General features: G+C 36.7%; 3 protein-coding genes across 5 annotated transcripts; 2 read left to right on the forward strand and 1 right to left on the reverse strand.

Moving 5' to 3' along the window:
• The first annotated feature begins 450 nt into the window (after positions 1-450).
• Positions 451-8,238, forward strand: LOC109066527 (14-3-3 protein beta/alpha-A-like). The gene is made up of 6 exons (XM_042726537.1): positions 451-608; positions 3,063-3,363; positions 3,925-4,048; positions 4,278-4,441; positions 4,671-4,766; positions 6,409-8,238. The coding sequence occupies exons 2-6, from the start codon at positions 3,070-3,072 to the stop codon at positions 6,463-6,465; spliced, it is 735 nt and encodes a 244-aa protein (XP_042582471.1). The 5' UTR covers positions 451-608; positions 3,063-3,069; the 3' UTR covers positions 6,466-8,238.
• A 2,720-nt stretch (positions 8,239-10,958) lies between these two features.
• On the reverse strand, positions 10,959-14,840 carry LOC109066525 (mitochondrial import receptor subunit TOM34-like). Of its 3 annotated transcripts, XM_019083547.2 has the most exons (8): positions 14,498-14,829; positions 14,237-14,373; positions 12,778-12,877; positions 12,548-12,700; positions 12,269-12,426; positions 12,046-12,193; positions 11,814-11,940; positions 10,959-11,446 (listed from the first exon to the last, which is right to left on the reverse strand). In XM_019083547.2, the coding sequence occupies exons 2-8, from the start codon at positions 14,364-14,366 to the stop codon at positions 11,345-11,347; spliced, it is 918 nt and encodes a 305-aa protein (XP_018939092.1). In that variant the 5' UTR covers positions 14,367-14,373; positions 14,498-14,829; the 3' UTR covers positions 10,959-11,344. The 3 variants fall into 3 exon arrangements, with proteins under 3 accessions (XP_018939092.1, XP_042582473.1, XP_042582472.1); XM_042726539.1 differs by having other exon boundaries at positions 12,046-12,426; positions 14,596-14,840; XM_042726538.1 differs by having other exon boundaries at positions 12,046-12,426; positions 14,498-14,838.
• Positions 14,841-15,455: 615 nt separating this feature from the next.
• Positions 15,456-17,877, forward strand: LOC109066524 (cytochrome c oxidase subunit 6C-1-like). Its single transcript, XM_019083546.2, has 4 exons — positions 15,456-15,577; positions 16,129-16,242; positions 16,716-16,852; positions 17,712-17,877. The coding sequence occupies exons 2-3, from the start codon at positions 16,138-16,140 to the stop codon at positions 16,839-16,841; spliced, it is 231 nt and encodes a 76-aa protein (XP_018939091.1). The 5' UTR covers positions 15,456-15,577; positions 16,129-16,137; the 3' UTR covers positions 16,842-16,852; positions 17,712-17,877.
• The last annotated feature ends 283 nt before the right edge of the window (positions 17,878-18,160 follow it).

Below are 18,160 nucleotides of genomic sequence, written 5' to 3' on the forward strand. Positions count from 1 at the left end.
TTCAAATAAATTACATTCAATAACTTTCCATAATTCAATGTACTCTTTCTGACATGTGAATCAATTTTAGCTGCATTTCTATGTGTGAAAAAGTGATAGCTACAACACAAATAAAAAAAACACCCTTATCATTATGAACAAAAACAGAAATAGAAGATGGAAACGAGTGTTCAGATGACCATTACAAATAATGTGCGTGCTTTTGAATGCGGATAACCCATGCGCGCGATTAGACCGTCTGCGGTCGAGTACTTTAAACATCGTCTTCTGCTGTTGCCGGTTTTATTAATCTCACAAGCTTCCATTTCGAATTCTGCAAACTGTCCAGCGCCTCCTGGCAACGGTTGCTATGGTGACTAACTACGTCACGCACGACTTTGGTTACCATGGTCCTTGTGACGTGAGGGACCGTGTAAAACGGTGTAGGAAACCCCATACGGCGGTTACCATGGATACTGGTGGAGGGGAGGAGGGGAGTTTAGAGGAAGCGGAAGTCTCAGCGCAAGCGGAAGTGGTACTGCCCTGAATACCCCGAGCAGCGAAACGGAGGACAGCTTGATACTCCCATCGTTAACAGACACAAATCAGGACTCGAAATATATTTAAATGTGAGTTACGTTGCCCGTTAAGGCCGCTCGTTTGATATTATGACTGTTACAGGTGCATTTTGCTGTATTGTTGCACATGTAAGCCCCCCTCATCATTGTCAATGGCGGAAAGTGTCTATTGTGGTTTGGGGCTGGGTAACGTTACAAGGACTTAGGCCGAAGCGGGCGATGAATAACGATTATTGACAATTTATTTCCAGTTACGTCTGATTTATATTAGAAGCGCACCGTTCCCGCACTTTCATCATGTAAGAGCGGAATCAAAGTAGCATCGCGCCGAACAACCCTCATCCGAACGGGGGCAATGGCCAGCGGCTCCCGCGTCTATTCAACGCCCGGTCGCCTTGAAAGCTAACAAGCTAATAGTGTTATACACCAGAGAAGTAAAGCAAGTCATTACGAATTGCTGTTAGTAACGGTTACATTTAATTTGGCGCGAATAATCGGCGCGTCCGATTAAGTTCCACACGGGAATGTGAGTGAGAGGGCGTTGCATTGGTGGCTAACGCTGCTAGCTTGAGCGGAGTGCCTCGAATATGCTGCAGTGCAGTATTAGCGAGGTGAGGCGCTTCGGATTTATAGTTGTAGTATTTCTAAATGCGTTCGAGTTAGTTTATTGATTTAATATAACTTAGTGGGTTGGGATCGTTTCAATTGCGAAATAATCGCCTCTAAGGATGGCGGACTTGTGGTCAGGACGCGTCGTGAGGGCCTATGTAAATAAATCGAGTTTGACACCAGATTATGTCATCTACTAACCGTTCAAACTGTGCGTTTTAACTAGTACTCCAGCCCTCCTCGGGTACGTTAGGCAACCGATTAGCACGCTCACACGTGTGTTGGTCTCCAGGAGCTGGAAGGGCCGTGTTTAGTCGCCTGACACCGTTACCTGTGGTTCGCGTTCAGGCGGAGACATTAACGCCCTGGGCGTTGGCACTTACACACGTATCGATAGCTGACAGGGTTGAAATATCCCACTGTGGCCTGCTACAATCCCGATTCCATGTGGGATTCCGTGACCTTGCACAAAGGTAGACAGGACAGTTGGATAAATGGAATATTAAGCAGCAGGCAGAGACCTGGGGTTATATGTGATTTAGAATAGGTGATCTAGTGGGTTTGGTTTAGACTTTGACCGGTTGTATAATGCGCAGAGGTGGATAAGCAGTGTTAGTTTGTGTGTTTTAGAAATAATGATTTTGACCTGCTTTTTAATTAGATTATATATTTCAGAAATCCTGAAACCACTGCATCAGTGCAGTATGAGCTAAAAATACAACCTATTTATTTGTCATTTGGTGCAAAGAACAATTGTTAGACACTAAATAAAAAAAAAAAGTGTTATGGTCATATATTTGTTATTGATCTAAACTTGTCCTTTAGGTTAACCACTGATTATACCATTAACTATGGGTAAACCTGTTTCATTATGCATAAAATGCATGCTAATTTTAAGTAATAATAATAATAATAATAATAAAATTTCCCTATTGACAGTGTTTATGTATTTCTCAGAAATGGTTAATGGCAAGGTAAAACAAATGTTTTGAGGCACATTTCTTATTGGACCAAAAAGTCCTTTAGATTAACCACTACTTGTATCATCTTTTATACATAAACCTGGTTTATTATGCAGAAATGCATGGTGATATTTTGTAAACCATTATATGGTAAAATTATTTTTGGTTAAAAATATTTATATATTTATTAAGTTTTACATTTTTCTTTTTTTTTTTTTTTTTAGATATGTGATGTGCTTTCTTATACCAGAACACATATTTAACCGCATTATACCAAAGTTCCAGTTTGGTGAATTATAGTTGTAGCAAAAGATGGTTGATCAGCAGAGAATCTTAATTTACTTGAGATCAAGAAAGAAAAACAAACGCTGCATTATTTTGGGCTCTGAAGTAATTTTGCTTGCTTGAAGACTAGTGTGAATGCTGTTGTAGTGTGCAAAACTGCCTATTTTCAAAGCCGACTAGTCAATTCATCAGTCTTAAGGAAGCTCTGTTTAACTAGACTGGTTTCAGGTGATCCTCACGTATTGTCATAACATCAGTGAGTGTTATAACCTCACATGGGACTTTACTGATGTGTTAGACTCTGATATGATGATTCAGTGATGAGTGCAATGAGATAAAGTCTTTGAGACAGTTACTGAGTGACTGCTGCTTCATAGCTGTGTCTTTGCATTGGTCCTCTTACGTATTCATATGGTCAGCCTTCAGTATGACTTAAATCTTCGTAAGTCCCAAATTTAATAATAGTATCTGGTGCAGGTCAAAATAAGCACCAACTTGAAAGTTGACCTCTTTACAACAAAAGGAGGTCATCCAAGCTCAGTAAGAGACTCTAAACTTGACTTAATTTCATTATATGCGTACAGAATATAATAAAAGGAAAATTAGCTCACCAAAATGCATTTTGTACCTTTGTCTCGTACTTTTGCAGTTGCATCATGGACAAGAGCGACCTAGTGCAGAAGGCAAAGCTCGCTGAGCAGGCCGAGCGCTATGATGACATGGCTTCTTCCATGAAGGCCGTCACGGAGGGCGGCGTTGAGCTTTCCAACGAAGAGCGCAACCTGCTCTCCGTGGCTTACAAGAACGTAGTGGGTGCCCGCCGCTCGTCCTGGCGCGTGATCTCCAGCATCGAGCAGAAAACAGAGGGCAACGAGAAGAAACAGCAGATGGCGCGTGAATACCGTGAGAAGATCGAGGCTGAGCTTCAGGAAATCTGCAACGACGTGCTGGTGAGAGACGTGACGTGTGAAGAAAACATTTGACAGTTCTGGAGTTTCACCTGATTTAATTTGCTATCCATTTTAAGTTTAGAATTACAGCTGAATTAAAAATTTAGGAATATTATTCTGATGTCTATTATGCAATATTAGATGATTTTAAGGCATTATAGCGTTAAAGTATCACATGAATTTAAAGAAGTGCTCTTTTTAGCCAAAATTCTAAATTCCAGAAATTCAAATTTCAATTTCCAAAAATGTGCAATATATGTATTTATGCTTATTAGAATACTATGTCGTTTCTCTTTCATTGTCTTTTTATCAAAATCATTGTTTAAAGCTTTATATGAAATGATGCACAGCATTGCAATCAGCCATTTAATATGTTTCACTTAGGATGCTGCCTACTATATAGTTAGAGCAAAAGGAATCAATTTTATTTGTAACATTTGGATCCAAAAATGCACACTTTATGAAAATAGTTTTTCCTCTTTCTGATGGTCAGTGCTTTTCATTTATTCATGTAATATTAATGTTCATAGCTTAATGTCAGTCTTACCTCTGTTCTCTCAGGGTCTCCTGGAGAAGTACCTCATTCCCAACGCTAGCCAGGCAGAGAGCAAAGTCTTCTACCTGAAAATGAAAGGAGACTACTACAGATACCTGTCCGAGGTGGCATCCGGAGAAGCAAAGAAAAGTGAGCTGATTTTCTTTATAAAGCAAGAAGGATGTTGCCTAAATATTAATTTATGTTAAATCTATTCATTAGGGTGAAGATGGATTAATAAACAATGATTGGAACTGATAATGCTGAAGTTTAAGGTCCAGTCCTAAGAGTGAATAATTAGATGCTAGTCAAAGCATCGAAACATTCAGGCTGTGATGTGATGGTTATGAATTTGATTTTGTTTCCTCTCAAATTACAGCCACAGTGGACAACTCTCAGAAGGCTTACCAGGATGCATTTGAGATCAGCAAAAAGGAAATGCAGCCAACACACCCCATCAGGCTGGGACTAGCACTGAACTTCTCCGTGTTTTACTATGAAATCCTCAACACCCCAGAGCAGGCCTGCAGTTTGGCAAAGACGGTTAGACAATTATCTGTTCATCTACAGCTTGTTTGACTTTTTCTGTTTTGGGTACACGCAATGTACTCTTTACGCTTTCATCCCATCTTATTTATGCAACATTCAGTGGATATCTTCCAAAAGCAATTTGAAATGTGAAACAAAATGAGTTTATATTGAATACTAGAATGAGTATTTCCAGTGTACAGGAAGACATCAGAACTGACCCTCATGTTTACCTTCACCCTAGGCTTTTGATGAGGCAATTGCTGAGCTGGATACCTTGAACGAGGACTCCTACAAAGACAGCACCCTGATCATGCAGTTACTAAGGGACAACCTCACTGTAAGTGCCAACTTTGGCTTTTCTAGGTGTAGACAGAGCCCAAAATGTAACACTCCTTTAAAATGAACAATGCAGAATGAATATAGACTATATAGATTACTCATCATAAATTAAATGAAAAATGATAACCTGAGCCATGCTATTCTTAAGTGGTGTGAGCGATTAAAATAAGAAACATTTAGATGTATTTTTCATCTTGCGCAAGTTCTGACAACAGTTTTTGTGTAGGATGATTTATCTTGTAAAGTTTTTTTTTTTTTTTTTTTTCTAAAACTCAGTGTGGCAACCATGCGTACAATAATCTACCAAAATTAATATTTAACAAATTCAGCATTTTTTACATTTAATACATTTTTTATAGTTATTATTAGCATAAATTTTAATTTAAGAATTGAAATTAATTTCTTGGCAGGGTTACTGCAGGTCTTAAAAAGTCTTAATGCACCCTTCCACAAAGTAAGGATTCAAAATCGGAGCAAAAGATTTTAAATCGCATGCACTGCATAAAAATGAATATCTTCCTTGGTATAGTTTTGTCAACCAAGATGCATTTACTTAAGATGCAAAGTGAAGATATACATTTTTTGACAGTTTATGCTTAAAAGAACAACACACATTGGTCAGTGTGGTATTAAAACTTGTTTTCCCATTGAATTAAGTAGATTTTTTTCTAAGCCCATCAGCAGATATTTATCCTTGGTGATAGCTCAGTTCAAGTTCTTATAAAATAAGACTTGTCATTTAGCTGTCATCTTGATTTAAGAATCATAGGTATGTGCACAAGAAGACAGGGCAGAAATACTGATGAAGATCATCACTTTTTTTGCGGTGTGATCAGAAGTTACTGTAAAAGTTATTTCCATATTGAAAGCAGAAGTATTAAAGCCATAAGGTTTGTAGGAAGTTGAATTTAACTTTTGACATCTTAAATTTACCTCCATAAAGGCTTTCCACACTGAGCGCGAAAAAGAGAAATGAATATCGAACCGATGAGTTCTTGTTATCGTTGGTATTAAAGAACAGACTTATTCTCATAAGTCCATTATAAAACATACAAACAGTGCATGTCTGCCTATTATAGAATCAAAATCCATTTTAGATCATAATCGGAAGTTATTACAAGCACTCGAGGATGCTTTTAAAATGGGTTTTGAGCAAAAACATTAATGATTACATACATTTTGAGTGTAACTTGATGCTAATTGTACCTTTTAATTATATTTTCAGATGTATTCTTGTAAGCATTATGGATACCAAAAGTTATTTATCTTAATTTAATGCTGTATATTGAGCAGCAGACGATGTAAACCATATGAGATACATATGCTACATGAAGAAAAAATGCATTGCTGTTGGCGCCACGTAGCGTGCAGGCGTAAATTAGCAGAAGGCGAACAATCGTTTCGCACTCGGAGTGAAAGCACCATTTGTTTATGTTTCGCCTCGCTTTTTTGAATCACTCCGTGTAAAACGACCTTAAACCTGCAGAAACCTGTCTTTGTGTCAGTATAGTTTTAATATAAATAGCTCAAATTTTGCAGATAAAAAAATATTTAGCATTATGCCATTGATCGGTTTGGTAAAAAGTTAATTTTGGAGCCTTAACATTGCATCATTTTAACTTTTTTCTTTCGTTCTGCAGCTGTGGACATCAGAAAACCAGGGTGATGAGGCAGATGCTGGCGAGGGCGAGAACTAAAGGCGTTGCACTTCACTGTTAAATCCACCTACACTCTTTATCTTACACATATACAGCCCATAATTCCCTGCTCCATCCAGTCCACCTCACCTTTATCCACCTTTCTGTATGACGAGCAGCATGAATTGTACCTGACCTACAAGTTTGTACCCCTGAAGCCACGAGCGGCAGGGTGAAGTTTGGTTTTTCCAAGGCTGTCTCGAACATGTCTGCTTGTGTATTTTCCCCCAGACGAGGGAAAATGGTTGAAAAGTGGAAACGATTTCCATCTTTTTTCCCTTCCCAAAATCCCTCCTAACATTTTTAAAAGGTATATGTTCTCTGGTCTAGCAGGATATAATGTATTATAGTGTTCCTCCCCACCCATTTTTCCCTCCTCTGTCTTTGCTCTCCAATAGTGTACTGGCAATTGCTGGTTTTATTCAAAAGATTATTAAACTGTCCATTAATTTAACAAACACTGTGACGTTTAGTTTTTCCTTCTGGATAACATGTGTTTAATGGAAATCAGATCGGTTTCGTTACGAGTAGCAGTACAATTCTGTTGCGATCTCATACAGAAGGGATGAAAACAGGCTGTATTGTGACACTGACAAACATGCATTACTATTATTGCTGTCCTGTGTGTGATTTTGCATACACGTCTAACGACTACAAAAAGGACCCGAGGTTTGCCATTCCATGTCTATATTCAGTTTGAAGTAAAAGACATTCCATCAGTATATGGCCTTTCACGATTACAGACCTTATTGTGAACAAACTGGAGAGTTTCCTAATGTGCTGTCAAAGAGGCAGTCAAATTAATGGTGCTGTTTGACATCATTAAACGATTTTCCTGGTTCTGAACATTTTTTTTTTTTCCCCTTTTATGTAATATTGCCCACACTTCCATATAATAAAGATGTAAAATTGTAAACATTTTAGAAGTAAATATAAATTTGTCTTGAAAGTAAATGCTTGCAAAAACACTTCTATTTATTTTTTTTTTTTTAAGCTATTCAACCCTCTCTCACACACACACACACACACAAAAAATCCCTCTTCATGTAAATCAAGAAGGTGTTTTGGGGCCTTAGACTGACTTTGAGCTTCTCTACTCCTCATTCCTGCTAAGAGAGGAGTTTCTTAGCAGTTCAACTGAGAAATTCTGGATTTAACTTGAATTTTGTGCAGGAAAGTGCTGCAGACCAGTGGAGGCTTTGAAGTCCTGGCCCAAAGTCTGTGAAACACAAGCCGAGATCGAATTTGGCAAATAGCATTTTTTCCGAGGGGTAGCCACGCACTCAGTGTCACAATACCTTGTCACATCACCATAACATTCCACTTAGGTGTAGAACTCATCCGTCTCGAGCTGAAGACAATGTTCATGCACTGAAGACGAAATCTGTCTCTCTTTCTCTCCCCTTAGCTGAACAAATGGCAGTTATTCTACGCTTGATTACAAAAAATACAGTAGTGAATGTGGAGCCGAGCCTGTCTGTATATCTGGTATCTCCAATTGCTTTGTTTTTACTGACCAGTATTCTGCCTAAAGTTAGCTTCTGTGACGGTTTCATTGCTTAGCGCGCACGTGGTTGTGAAAATTTAGACTAGCTTAAGGGAAAAAAAAAATGCACAAAATGACAAAAAAATAAATAAATACAACCTGGTTATTGACGTAATACTAGATTTGTGTATGTCTTTTAAAACAGTTCTAGTTTCACCTTACATGTTATAATCAGGAAAAGTGTAAAAGACAATTTAAAGTGAAATAAAAGTTTTATCAGTTCCAAATTACGCTGTATTGTTTTTCGTAGTGGTGTACATTAAAAGTGAGCACGTTCTCTAGTTCTTCTCACTCTTCTATAAAGAATTAAATGGCATGTAAATGTTTCTGCCTAATAAATAAGCTTTTAAGGGAATGATCCAGGTTCTGTGCAAGTTAAAGAAATAGTTCTAATCAAATTTGCTAAAAATGTACTCATCCTCAGGAAGTCATGTGTCTTCATCAGAACAGAATCCCATTCAAATTCCATTCAAAAAGAGAAACTTGTATATTATATTCAGATTGATATATTTCAAATGTTTATTTCTTTTAATTTTGATGATTATAACTGACAACTAAGGAAAATGCCAAATTCAGTATCTCAGAAAATTAGAATATTACTTAAGACCAATACAAAGAAAGGATTTTTAGAAATCCATGCCAACAGAAAAGTATGAACATGAAAAGTTTGAGCATGTACAGCACTCAATACTTAGTTGGGGCTCCTTTTGCCTGAATTACTGCAGCAATGTGGCGTGGCATGGAGTCGATCAGTCTGTGGCACTGCCCAGGTGTTATGAGATAGTGGCCTTCAGCTCTTCTGCATTCTTGGGTCTGGCATGTCGCATCTTTTTCTTCCCAATACCCCACAGATTTTCTATGGGGTTAAGGGCAGGCGAGTTTGCTGGCCAATTAAGAACAGGGATACCATGGTCCTTAAACCAGGTACTGGTAGCTTTGGCACTGTGTGCAGGTGCCAAGTCCTGTTGGAAAATGAAATCTGCATCTCCATAAAGTTGGTCAGCAGCAGGAAGCATGAAGTGCTCTAAAACTTCCTGGAATACGGCTGCGTTGACCTTGGACCTCAGAAAACAGTTGACCAACACCAGCCGATGACATGGCACCGCAAACCATCACTGACTGTGGAAACTTTACACTGGACCTCAAGCAACATGGATTGTGTGCCTCTCCTCTCTTCCTGCAGACTCTGGGACCCTGATATCCAAAGGAAATGCAAAATTAACTTTCATCAGAGAACATAACTTTGGACCACTCAGCAGCAGTCCAGTCTTTAGACCAGGCGAGACGCTTCTGACGCTGTCTGTTGTTCAAGAGTGGCTTGACACAAGGAATGCGACAGCTGAAACCCATGTCTTGCATACGTCTGTGCGTAGTGGTTCTTGAAGCACTGACTCGAGCTGCAGTCCACTCTTTGTGAATCTCCCCCACATTTTTGAATGGGTTTTGTTTCACAATCCTCTCCAGGGTACAGTTATCCCTATTGCTTGTACACTTTTTTTCTATCACATCTTTTCCTTCCCTTAGCCTCTCTATTAATGTGCTTGGACACACAGCTCTGTGAACAGTCAGCCTCTTTTGCAATGACCTTTTGTGTCTTGCCCTCCTTGTGCAAGGTGTCAATGGTCGTCTTTTAGACAACTGTCAAGTCAGCAGTCTTCCCCATGATTGTGTAGCCTGATGAACTAGACTGAGAGACCATTTAAAGGCCTTTGCAGGTGTTTTGAGTTAATTAGCTTATTAGACTGTGGCACCAGGTGTCTTCAATATTGAACCTTTTCACAATATTCTAATTTTCTAAGATACTGAATTTGGAATTTTCCTTAGTTGTCAGTTATAATCATCAAAATTAAAAGAAATAAACATTTGAAATATATTTGAAATCAACTTCTTGATGATATTCTGATTATATGACCAGCACCTGTCCATCACTTGCTCAGCCATGAATTGCAGTGAATGGGTGCTGTCAGAATGAGAGTTCAAACTGATGATAAAAATGCAATTATCCACACCACTCCAGAGCATCAGTTTATGTCTTGTGATGCCAAAAGCTGCATGTTTGTAACAAACAAATCCATCAAGGTGTTTTGAACCATTGCTTCTGGTCACTACAGTCTATAAGTCCTTCAAAACCCACTGACATTGGTTTAGAACTCTTTTGGTCTGTTGTTGCTTGTAAACAGTGCTTGATCTGTGCATATTTCTGTCCTGATTCAGACAAGATGACGTTTTAACTGGAGAAAGCAGTATTATGAATGGAAAAACGGAAGTTATGGTTTGAGGTTAAAATTGTCTTGATGGATTTATTACAAAGATGCAGATTTTTGCTTTACAATATGTTAATTAATGGACTGTAATGGTGTGAATTACTTGTGGATTATTGTTGTTTTATCAGCTGTTTGGACTCTCATTCTGACGGCACCCATTCTGTTGGATCTGTTGGTGAGCAAGTGATGTGACTACATTTCTCAGATTCTGTTCTGATAAAGAAACAAACTCATCTGCATCTTGGATGGCCTGAGGGGTGAAATAATTTATAGCATGTTTTCATTTCTGAGTGAACTTTTCTTTAATTTCAATCGTCTGTGGCATGCTGTTGATTATATCAGAAAAGGTTTGTTTGTTTTGTTCAAACAAACCATGAAGTTGACTATTGTGATTAAAATTACTGTTTGCAAAAGGTATATTCAATTTAAGGCATATTTACAGTTCAAATAACTTTTGTTTTTAAACTGAGGAACAATTTGAAATTGGTCATTGACAGCATCTGTCTTGATAGTTTTTTTTTTTTTGTGTGCGTGTGTGTGTGCTGTCATTCAGTTATACTACCTGTATACATAGCATTTACTGTTTTAGGTCTTTTTTTGCCAATATTGCCAGTTCCTACAAACAAAGTCATCACTGATCATAGCATTACATCTTCCCATTTACAGGATGAAAAAATACAACATTCCTGAACATTCTTCTTTATTACCACATGCATACAGCACATTATTTAAATAAAATAAAGACCCGTTTATGTTGTCTTGATGCAAAATGCCTTATGAAACATCAATAAATACAGGTGTCAAGTCTTTATAAATGTATATAAACATTAACTGATTGTGACAGTAATTAACCCACAACAATACAATATATTTGCACAAAAAAATTAAACATTTTGTAGAAAATGCAGCCCTAATTCTATCTAAAGTGAAGTAGGAATTATTGAACATGAACACTCAAATTATTTCCTAGATTTAAAATAGTATTACGATGTGCATATCTAAAGTCTGTAGCAAACGTTGCAGCTTTGAGAGGCACTTGGGGGAAAGTTTCCTCACTGTACAGTCATGGTTATTTCATCTTCTGTACTTCCTGCAATAGTTTCTGCGCCACTGTGTTGTTTGGATCGATTTTGAGCACACTGTTAAGATCTTCAATAGCAGATTTCTTGTTCTAGGGAAAAAATGTATTACATTTAGTCATTAAGCAGATGCTTTTATCCAAAGCGGCTTACAAATGAGGACAATGGAAGCGATCAAAATCAACAAAAGAGCAATGATATGTAAGTCCAATAACAAGTCTCAGTTAGCCTAACGCAGTACACGTAGCAAGGTTTATATTGTGTGTGTGTGTGTGTGTGTATATATATATATATATATATATATAACAATAGAAAAAGAATAGAACAAGCTAGCGTTAGGGTTTTTTTTTTTTAAGAAAAACAAGTAGTTAGTAAATAAATTACAATTCATTAAACAATTCACCAAATTCAGTTTTTAGTTAAGATAATGAACTTCAATTTATTCAGAATTAAACTTACTTTGAGTTCCTTGTTTGCCTGGGCACGTCGGTAAAAAGCTTTAATGTTGGCGGAATCCAATCGAAGAGCCTCATCGCAGTCGCTAATAGCTTCTTTATACATCTTCAATGACAGGTAGCAGAGGGCCCTACAAACAATATTGATTTACACACATTATCAGACCTGAAGTCCATGACTTTTCCAGTTGTGAAATCTGACATTTGGCAGCATAATGACTGGTTCCATTTCTTACCGGTTTGTGTAGGTTGTGACCTCTGTGGGGTCCTGAGCGAGTGACTGCGTGTATTTCTCCATGGCTTTCTTGTGTTCACCCTTCTTCACAAACACATTGCCTTCTTCCTTCAGAGCCTTGGCCTTTTTAGCAGCTTCAGGTCCTGGTGCTAGAATAATACAATTGAAAATCAAGTGCTGAAGTGAAGTATGTTGGCTCCGCTCGGTACGGTACAGGTAAATACCTTTTTTCTTGTTGTCAATCACGCTGTTTTGTTGTGGGCTTGGGGCCGAGCTGGCAGCTTTCGCCAGGCTTTCTTTCACAGACATCGGAACGGTGGGAATCGGAGGCAGTTTCTCTCTCCAAGATGGTCCGTCTATATCCGTCAAAGTCTTGGTCATTCTGGAGGGAAGGAGCAATGTGTTGCATGGTACATTTTTTTGTATCCTTATGCTTATATGTTGTGTATTACATCTTTATTATACAGTTGATCAGTGCATTCTCTATTAGCATGCAGAATTACCTGTTGACACCATCGTGAGCAGCCGGTACGTTCCAGTCTATCTGTAAAACAGTTTTGTAGTCCACATACGCCTGTCTGTATCTCTCCAAGGCTTCATAAGCTGACGCCCGGCGAAGCAGAGCTTTAAATCCAAACGGAACCAGTTCAAGAGACCTGAAAGATAAATATTAAGATTATTAACACTGCATATAATTACTTTAATTTTTGCACCTGCTGTTTGTTGAACTTACGTGGTGCAGTCTTTAATGCATTCGCTGCAGTTTCCATCTTTCAGGTAACTGGCGGCTCTGTTGGAGTACAGAATACCCAGATCTTCCTTGTTCTTCTGACCTGCGAACAGAACATCGATGTGTCTTTATTTACGTCAGTACCACTGCTTCCTTTTTATCTATTATAGTCGGAGGAAGCATTTCTCTGTTGCCGTTGCTCTGCAACTTTCTTATCGTCCTGACTGTATGATGGCTGTATTGCTATTGTCACTCCAAAACATATTAATATGGAATCTTCATGGTATTCTTAGCATATGACATTACCATGATATTATAGTCAGATTCTAACATGGTTCTGTGAGATGATAAAGGAGGAGATAAATGATTTAATCATAATTCATAACCATGCAAGGGACCCCCTAGAAAGTTATATATTTGTATTTATAAACACCCAATTAATACCATGAAAATTAATAATATAAATGTGTGTTTATTTTCTATTATATGCCCTTTTTTACTACTCACTACAGTGCTGTACTATTAAGTAATTAATTAAAAAAATATATATTTCATGTATTTTTCTATTTTATTATTAATATTACTAGCTAAGCAGGCAGAATGTGTGTAAAATAATATTTGGGAAATATTTTCTATTTAATACAATTTCTTTCTACTCACTACAGTGCTGTACTATTAAATAATTTAAAAAAATGTAATTTCATGTATTTTCTATTTTATTATTACTATTACTAGCTAAGCAGGCAGAATGTAAAATAATATTTGGGAAATATGTTATATTATTTAATACAATTTTTTTTTTCTACAGTGCTGTACTATTAAATAATTTAAAAAAATTTAATTTCATGTATTTTTCTATTTTATTATTACTATTACTAGCTAAGCAGGCAGAATGTAAAATAATATTTGGGAAATATGTTATATTATTTAATACAATTTTTTCTACAGTGCTGTACTATTAAATAATTTCAAAAAGTTTAATTTCATGTATTTTTCTATTTTATTATTAATATTACTAGCTAAGCAGTCAAAATGTGTAAAATAATATTTGGGAAATATTTTCTATTATTTAATACAACTTTTTTTTTTCTACTCACTACAATGCTGTACTGTATGTATTATTTATTTAAATGTATTTATGTATGTTTTAAAATTTATTTTCACATTTCTAAACTGTTTTTCTCTGAACTTTTCCACTATCCCCCTAGTATACTATTGAGGGTCCTGGGACCCTGTTTTGAAAACCCCTGAAAATGTACACACGTCACTGAATTACTTTAAGTACTTTTAGTACTGACATGGTTTCGCAAGGAATAAGAACACCATGGAACACCTCGTGTAAGTGCAAGAATACCATGGTACATGTACAAAAACATGGTAATTAGCTAGTATGTGGTAATACTGTTACTATAGTGATTACTATGTTAATATTTGAAATATGACTACATTTTACTGCCCTTACCAGACTTCTCCAGCAGCTGGATGGACTGGCTGTAGAGGTTCGCGGCTTCTCCGTACTGACCGGCCCTGAAGCACTCGTTACCGGCTTGCTTGAGCTCCGTCCACGACTGCGAGCGCCGCTTCTGAGGCATGTTGATACTGAAACGAAGCCAGTGTGAACCTTAAGTGCTGTTACAATGTTACATTACGAACGAGATCAATGTACGCACACTGGGAGTAAACCTGTTGTGATACATATACATTTAGAATAAAACAAAGTTACCGTTGTAGAATCACGTCTGAAGTTGAAAAACCGGAAAGTAAACGCAGAAGGAAGGGCTTCGGTGATCGCTCAGCTCCGCTTGATTGAAGTTAACTTACCAGTTATTGTATTTAAAAACCAGCACGAGGAACTACGAGATAACTAGTCATTCCTCGTTCTAGAACAAGCTAGAAGACGCGCGAGCCGGGATGAGTGGCACGTTTTACCGGCTGAGGCTCTGCGGAAACTGGCGGAGTTGAATTTCAGTTTCAGTTCTCCGAACTCGAGCGACTCGATCTCCGCTGCTACTGCTATTTGAAGATCTGGATGGGTGACTGTAACCCAATCCAGTGTTGCCAGATCCCGCGAGAAAAGCAAGCAACCGGGTCTGACGAGGAAACAAGTTAAAAGTCACGTATAGTTACAGGAATCTGGCAACACTGACCCAGTCCCAGACGACTGTCAGCGTCCCTCCGTTGGTTGCCAGATGTTGGCGAAACCCGAATCATTCATAATTTTAAAACGCATAAATTGTCTTTAAATATTTTTTTTTTATTTTTTTTATTATGTTTTAATGCAGTCAGTAAAATGATTTGTAATAAAAGTAGAAGACTAAAAAGGCAATGGTATATAATCCATCGAAACTTGATTATTTAAAAAAACGCAGTATTATTTTAAAAAGTATTTTTAATAATAATAAAAGGTTTATTTATGTCTTTATTTATTAATGATTAAACCACTGTATTTTTTATATATATAATAAAAGTACAATGTATTTAATGGGTGGTAGTTGTAAGATAAGCAGTGTGAGATGTTTTATAGAAATGTATTTATAGAAAATCAAATTTAATTCATGCTTATATTAAATAAATAAACAAATAAATAAATATTCTGTTTTTATGAGACAATAAAATGTCGCGTTTTTTCTTTGTCATTGCAGTGTTATACCCATAGACTGTATAAAAACGGGTTATCCCTCGTGGGTCTGAATCGGCCCCACCGTGTTTGTCCTTCGTCACTTTCCGTAGTTTATTTGTCTCCACATAAACGCCTTCCTGTCTGAGTAACCGGACGTGCGTGCTGAAGGTCGTGAATTAAACGGTAAATCTCGCGCTTGCTATACGCTTATAACAAAACTTATATGGTGAAACCTGTATACATTTTAATAATATCAGGTTGTTAAGTTTTTCATAACACTAAATCAGTATTTTCATTTCATTTAGCTAACGTGCCTCGTTTTTGAACTACGCTGGTCGTCATTGTTAGCTAGTGCTAGCTAGACAGATCGTTCCGTGTCTCAAAAGGCACCAGCTCCACTATATGAATCAGGATGGTCATATTTAAAATAAAATAAAATAAAACTCGGCTTTGCGTCTGCATGCGCTTTATCACGTTTAGAGAAATGATATGCAAATTGCATATTAGCTAAACCGCTACACGCTAAAACTGCATTGAGAGCACATTTGTATATAAAACATGCACTTTTAACAATATCTGACGATGAGCTGATAATGTAATCGTGGCTCTTTGTATGGTTGTCTTGAAAGTCGGTGATGGTCAGAATAGCACGTAGCAGTGCTGAAGGGTTGTCGTTTGACTATAAGTGTATAAAGTTTTTTTTTTTAATGTCCATTATTGTCATCTCTTTCTAGAAATCAACAATGTCTCTTCCAAAGCCAGCAATGAGAGGCCTCCTCGCCAAGCGTTTGAGGTTTCATTTGCCCATCGCATTCGGTCTCTCCATCATTGCAGCAGTCGCCTTCAAGGTCAGTGTTATTGTTGATCAATCAATTTTTGATATTGTTTTGATCATTTGCACTATATTAGATCTTTGTGGTCTTCAGTGCTGTCCAAAGTTGTGATTGGCACTTCAATCTCTTGCTTCGGTCAAAATGTTTCTTTTAAATTCTGACATCAACAACAATTTTTAAGAGCACTTTTTGTCACAATTTATCCTTAATAGTAATTTAAATTTAATTTAATTAGATTGTCCCTAATTTGTAGTCTTGTATATTTGGTTGTACCCATTTAATTTTTCCATCTTGGGTCAAATGAGTTAAATATATATATATATATATATATATATATATATATATATATATATATATATATATATATATAATATATATGTATATATATATATATATGTATATATATTTTTTTTTTTTTTTTTTTTTTTTTGCAAGCTATTGTGGACAGTTTTTCTTGAATCTGAGAAATAGTTTGTGTCTTTCTTCAGTTCACAGTAACAGAGCCCAGGAAACAGGCTTATGCTGACTTCTACAAACATTACGATTCAATGAAGGAGTTCAGTGCCATGAGGGAAGCTGGTGTTTTTGAAAGTGTCAGACCCACTGGGAAATAAACCGCTGTCTTGTGAGTGGCCCTTTAAATGCATATATCTTTATTATTTGTAATACTTTTCATGCATCATTTTGGCCCTTTTAATGCATCACCGTTTCAGTTCACATAATGATGATAATAAGTATTAACCAGTTCTGGCTAAAATACAAGCTTTGAATGGTCCAAAAATGAGGCATGTGTTTATGGAGCATCCATCCAAAAATATTACTTTTGTCCCTGACAATAATTTTGGGCTTCCATAACGTATTCACATTTAAGTGTTTTTTTTTAACTATTTAAAACCATATACTCAATAATTTTGGGCTTCCATAACGTATTCTTTATGACTAGTGTATAGAAAACATTCAAACTACACATTTAAGTGTTTTTTTTTAACTATTTGAATTCATAGATTTCAGTTACATCAGCAAAGACCATTTTCTCAGTGTCCAAAAGTCCAAGTCTTCACTTCAGCAGCACTTATTACGTCAAGCTTTATAGTTTTAGTCCGATCTATATTGTGAAGGTTTTTGCAGTCAGGTTTGTTCAAAGATTATTCACCAGATTTATAATATTTTATTCTTAAAAACAGTGAATTGACAGTATTCTCTGATTTATAAAGTGATAAAACCATTATCACTCAGTAAGAGCCTTTAATCTGTCAACAGATGAAGCATGAAATTTGAACCTGGCTTTATCCAAAATTCAGATTTCTGTTCTGGAAATGTATGCAAATTAGAGCGTGCATCGTTGCGTTATTTGCTTGTTTAAACATAACATTTCAGAAGATGTGTAATACAAAACGGTAATCTTGATGTACAGTGATTAATCAGATGGTGATGTACGTTAGTTACCTGTGGTATCACTTTGACTTACACTTTCTTCTTTACAGGTTATGTTCCCCCTGCATTCCTGCTCTACAACTGGATCTTTATAAGATGATCAGATATGAGCATTGATGTCTGATGTTCTTATTAATATACAAATAAACCATTGACAACCATCATGCTGTAGTGACTTACTGGTGCTTGTACATGAAAATAAATGTTGAAACCTGACATGTCTTGTCAACATGTCTCTCCTATGTTGTGTTTTAACATGAAAATATACACTTTGAGTTAAAGGGACTCACATCTTTGACAAGGTTGGATGTTTAACTATAAAAATCTGTGATGGAGCTTCAAATTTTGTTTGTCATTTTGACCTTTTTAGGGAAACAAAAATCCTCATGCTCACATTTGGTGTTTACCTAAATGTAATATATTAATGGAGTAATGGTGCATAGAAAAAGTACAAATTTATAATACCATGGTTTTTTGAAACTACATTGGTGTACCATAT

This window comes from Cyprinus carpio, chromosome B6 (genome assembly GCF_018340385.1).
Source record: "Cyprinus carpio isolate SPL01 chromosome B6, ASM1834038v1, whole genome shotgun sequence".
Taxonomy (NCBI): Eukaryota; Metazoa; Chordata; class Actinopteri; order Cypriniformes; family Cyprinidae; genus Cyprinus; species Cyprinus carpio.